At 39.2% G+C, this 5705-nt stretch overlaps 1 protein-coding gene across 6 annotated transcripts in view; it reads right to left on the reverse strand.

The window, feature by feature from the left end:
* The window catches only part of Vps13b (vacuolar protein sorting 13 homolog B), a 441647-nt gene that overhangs the window by 243963 nt on the left and 191979 nt on the right, over positions 1-5705 (reverse strand). For all 6 annotated transcript variants that reach the window (XM_026789767.1, XM_026789768.1, XM_013354110.2 and 3 more), the window contains exon 24: positions 2621-2841. In XM_026789767.1, coding sequence (XP_026645568.1) covers positions 2621-2841 — 221 coding nt within the window. The remainder of the gene's footprint in view (positions 1-2620; positions 2842-5705) is intronic.

Below are 5705 nucleotides of genomic sequence, written 5' to 3' on the forward strand. Positions count from 1 at the left end.
ATATATATATATATATATATATGCTATAATATCCAGCCATTTCAAGTAGTATCCCTAAAAACAAAAGCTAGTGTCTTCAGAAACATAAAACCGACATTTATAGCATTATCTGTGATCGGTCAAAATTGGAAAACCTAAAATGTTTAATAACGAGCACTGAACAAATTGAAGCAAAACCACATAATAGCTAGATGTGACTTAGCAATAAAGAGGACTGACATGTGTAAAATAGGAATCAATCAAAATATGATTGAGCCAAATGAAACAAGCTGAACAAAATCACAACTGCACAATTTCATCTCCACAGATGTCTGAGGAAAAGGAAATGCAGTTTCAAAGAAATCAACTTTTGAGGCTATTTTTTCAGATGGCTCAATGAGTGAAGGTATCCCAAACTTTTTTTTTTCTAAGTGGGTAACTTAAACACAAAGTTTTCTGCATGCTATGTGTACTTTAGTGAACTGAATTAAGACATAAATGAAAGATTAGAACCTGTGAAGCAACATTCTATGAACTATGTGTGGGGACAAATGACTAGGAATGAAAATTTGACTATGAACTACTGGCTAAATAAAAAAGTTTCATTCTTTAAATATTAATAGATGAAGGAAATTGTACAGTAAAGAATGGAAGCTTATCTGTGAGATCTACCATGAAATGGATACCCACTGAGAACTAGGAAATGAAACCAGTAACTGCTATGAACATAGAACTCGATATGGATGGCTACTGAGATATAGAACATGAAAGGGATGCCCACTAGAACATGAAAAACTCAGTTACCCAGTTAGAAAAATAAAAAAAGTTTGGGATACCTTTACTCATTAAGCCATCCGAAAAAACTATCCTCAAAAGTTGGTTATATTTCTTTGAAACCCCATTTCCTTTTCCTTTGACATCTGTGGAGATGAAATTATGCAGGGATGACATCTAGAACAAGAAATCAGTGCCTGCTAACATTCTAGAACATCATAGGATGGCCACTGAGGTGTAGAACATGAAATGGATACCTAATGGGATCCAGAATATGATGGGATATCCATGAAGGTCTAGAACACAAGATGGACACATACTGAGGTCTCAAACACAAGATGGAAAGCTGCTAAGGTCTAGAACATTACCCACTGAGGTCTGTGCCCACACTAACAATTTTAACAGTTATTTACTCAGCAGTCTGTCTCTACAAGGACCAAGGAAACAAGGTAAAAACAAAAATGCCTTGTTTCGTAAAAGGGGAGAGGGGAAGAGGTAGAGAGGGAGGGAGGATGCATAGAAGAGGGGAAAGCTTGTACAAATTGCCTATGTTTCAACTCTGAGCAACAAGTAAACAGTTGACTGGTTAAAGAAGCGAAAAGAAACTAATTCCAGAGTTTGGGAATTGAAACAATACCAGACTCTTCTTCTTGGTAACATGACAAACCAAACATTTTCATTTTTACATATTGTTATATTTTATTTTGTCATTACCTAGGTTATCGTTATAGTAATGGAAAGCTGGGAAAGAAAACAAGACAAGTCTTGTAAGCTCAGTTTCCTCAAAAACAGAGAACTGTTTTCAGAATGAACATGTTTGTGTGCTTCTCCCAGGTGTGGTGCACAGGAGAGAGTTACTTCAGCTGCTGTTATTCATGTCTCTGAAAAACGTGGTTTTGCCACTTTGTGGCTTGTCCTTGTGATTGTATACTTTACTCAGGGTATAAATTGTCTGATGCTCTGAGTAGGATTGGCCACTGCGTGAGCCTTTAATCTGCCTCATTTTTAGACCCAGTTCTCCCAGGTTCGTGCCATGAACTAGAGCAGTAATCACAGCACAATGAAACCAAATTACATAGCATATAACACAGAAAAGCAGGGAGGGGTCAGCAAGCTGTACAAAGGCACTTGCAAACAGGACTGACAACCTGAGTTCCCTCTCCATGCCAACATGGTGGGAGGACAGACACAGCCCCTTTAAGTTGTCTTCCTGCCGTGGCATGTATGTGCACCCCAATAAATAAATAAATCGGTAAGTTTTAAAAATAAGCAGGCAGAAAAGAAAAGAACTGCCTTATACTGAAAAGAAAGTTTTATATATGAAATGATAGTAACTGAATTTTAAGAAATGTAAATTTCATGTTAACTAATGATTTACAGAAACTAAGATGATATGAATTCATAGTAGTTGGTAAAACTGCTGAATAGAGCATGATTGGCATATTACAGCTGGAATGTTATGGGAATAGCAAGGACTTTTAATAAGAAACAATGTTCTTTTCTAATTTAAATAGCAATATGAGGAAAGAGTTTGTGAGAACCTGATTAAAAATTATACTTCAGTAGAATGCTCACTTTAGTATACCCTACAGTTAAATAAAGTTCATCAGAATTTCAAAACATTATATCTAAAACTGATTTTATTCTACCAGCCAAAAGGTGAATATATTTTATCATCAATACATTCTCATTATAAAACTTGACAGAACTTCAAAGCCATTCTTAATCTAATCACCACAATGTTGATGACCAGATTTTAAAGGGGGGGAAGGGGGGCGGGATAGAGTAAAACAGAAGAAAAGTCCTTTGATAAAACAAATGAACATGTTTTAAAGACACTTAGCTTTTATAAATCAAATGCACCAACCTGGGGATTAGAGCATTTTATCTCTAGTGGCTCCAGGTCAACGTGGAGACAGACTACAAAAGAATGCCTCCCATCTGGGCCTGGAGGAAGCAGCTTTTGCGATGTGACCGCTAGAGTAGAGGTGCATCCCATAGGGTCCACTAGGGAGCGTGTCACTTGCTTTCCAAGAAGGGTATATATGCTAAAATGATGCAAGTTGATGGTCCAAGGAAATGCATCACCTGGAAGAGAACAAAAGAATTAACAGAATTATCTATCATTTCTATCTGAAATGATGCACTTGACACAGCAAAGGTGGGACCCCAGAGATTCAGGTATAAACAATTTACATAATACTTAAAATAATCAATTTAATTTTATGTTATTGATATATTTTGATACCCTTCATTGTGTATATTACAAACAATATATGATCAGAATTAAATATAAGAGATAAAAGCAGAATAGAAGTCCCAAAACCCTCTTTGCCCACTTTGGTGGATATAAATGTTCCTGCATTTGGAGGAGACTCTAGAATGGATAGCATTTAAGGATGGGCAATGACATTGTATGGACAGGAGATCTGGCTGTGAAATGAGAGAGGGAAATGATATATCTATTATTGTGTATGTGGCAACCCACAGCAGAATTACATGGCATGCTATAAATAAATCCATACACCCATCGACATGATTTTTGACAAAAAAAAAAGTCAAAATTATACAATAGAAAAAAGAAAGCATTTTCAACAAATAGTGCTGGTCTTACTGGATGTCAGCATGTAGAAGAATGCAAATCAATTAATATCTATCACTCTGCACAAAACAAGTCCAAGTGGATCAAAGATATCAACATAAGGCCAGTTAGACTGAACCTGATACAAGAGAAAGTGGGGGAATCGCCATGAACTCACTGGCACAGGAGACTACTTCCTGAAAAGAACACCAATTGCTCAGGCGCTAAGATCAAAAATTAACAAACGAAACTTCATGAAACTGAAATGTTTCTGAAAAGCAAAGCATGCTGTCAATAGGACAAAAGGGCAGCCCACAGAGTGGGAAAAGACCTTCACCAACCTCACATCTGACAGAGGACTAATATCCAAAATATATAAAACATTCAAGATCCTAGACCGCAACAAACCAAATAATCCAATTAAAAATGAGGAATCTCAAACAGTCGAGAAAACATCTAAGGAGTTATTCAACATTCTTTGCCAAAAACAAAACAACTCTTAGATTCCATCTAATATCTGTCAGAATGTAAGATCAAAAACATAAATGACAGCTCGTGCTGGTGAGGATGTGGAGCAAGGGGAACACCCCACTGCTGGTGGGAGAGAGGACTTATACAGCTAATTTGGAATTCAATGATAGTTTCTCAAAAACTTAGGACCCAGTTGTATCACTCCTGGGCATATAACCAAAGGATGCTCCAATATACCACAAGGACACTTGCTCAGCTATGTTCATAGCACCATTATTCTTAATAGCCAGAAACTGGAAACAACCAAAATGTCCCTCGACAGAAGAATGGAGGAAAAAAAAAATGGTACAATTACACGATGGAGTATTACTCAGCTGTTAAAAACAATGACCTCATGAAATCTGCAGGAAAATGGATGGAACTAGAAAAGAATATCCTGAGTGAAGGAACCCAGACCCAGAAAGACAAACACAGTATGTATTCACGCATAAGTGAATATTAGTTGTAACGGAGAACTATGGTACAATAGGAAGACAACCATGGTATATACTCACTTATAAGAGGAATTAGCCATAAAGTCATTAGGAGAGTCATGCTATAATACACAGACCCAGAGAAGCTAAATAACCAGAAGGGCTCAAGCAGAGATCCATGAATCTCACTGTGAAGGAAAATAGAACAGACACTGCTGTTGGTTGGAGGGTAAAGATGGGAATGGGGGATAAGGTGAGGCAAGTGTGGGGGAGAGAGGGGGCATCTCTGAGAAGATCTAAGAACACAGTGCAATGGAAACGCCCAGGAATCTAAGAGGGTGACCCTAGGTCAGACTCTTAGCAAAGGGGTACACAGAACCTGAACTCGCCATCTCCTTTAACCAGACAAGACTTCCAGTGGAGGAACTGAAACACCAACCTGGCCACAAATCCTTCAACCTATAATTTGTCCTGTCTGCAAGTTATGCTGAGGTACTATGGTGATGTTTAAGATAATCAGCAGTCTGACAACAGGGCAAAGCCAGTTCGGGCACCCTCTCCTCTATTGCTTAGAGTCTTAGCTGGGGTCATCCTTGTGGATTCCTAGGAATTTCTCTAGGGCCAGACTTATTGTTAGCCCCAAAATGGCCCCCTCAATCAAAATACCTCTTTCCTTGCTTTTATCTCTGTCCTTCCTCCATCTCAACTATCCGGTTCCCTCAAGTTTTCCTCCTCCCTCCCCTCTTCCTCTCCTCTTTCCAACCCTCCTTTTCCCCTCATCCCCATGCTCCCAATTTTGTCAGGCGATCTTGTCTATTTCCTCTTTCCAGGTGGATTTATGTATGTTTTACTTAGGGATCAACTTGCTAGTTAGCTTCTAAAGGATCATGGACTATAGGCTCAATATCCTTTGCTTTATAGATAGTATCCCCAGCAACTGATGGAAGCAGAGGCAGAGACCTGCAGTGGAGCACTGGGATGAGCCCCCAAAGTCCAGCTGAAGAGTAGGAGGAGAGAGAATATGAGTCAAGAGGTCAAGACCATGATGGGGACACCACTGAAACAGTCTACCTGAGCTAATGGGAGCTCACCAGCTCTGATGGAGGAAGGTCATTGGTTAAAAAAATAAAGAAACTGCTTGTCTGGCCCTCATAGGTTAAAACATAGGTGGGAGGAGTAAACAGAACAGAATGCTGGGAGGAAGAGGAAGTGAACTCAGACTGACAGCTCCGCTCTCTGGAGCAGAGACGCCATGCCCTGCTCCCGGGCAGACACACACGATGAAGCTCTGACCCAGGATGGACATAAGCTAGAATCTTCCAGGTAAGACCGGTGCTCACAGATTATTAGAGATGGGTTGATCGGGATATCAGAATTAGCCAGTAAGGGCTAGAGCTAAAGGGCCAAGCAGTGTTTAAAAGAATACA

This window comes from Microtus ochrogaster, unplaced genomic scaffold, assembly GCF_000317375.1.
Source record: "Microtus ochrogaster isolate Prairie Vole_2 unplaced genomic scaffold, MicOch1.0 UNK29, whole genome shotgun sequence".
Classification (NCBI taxonomy): domain Eukaryota; kingdom Metazoa; phylum Chordata; class Mammalia; order Rodentia; family Cricetidae; genus Microtus; species Microtus ochrogaster.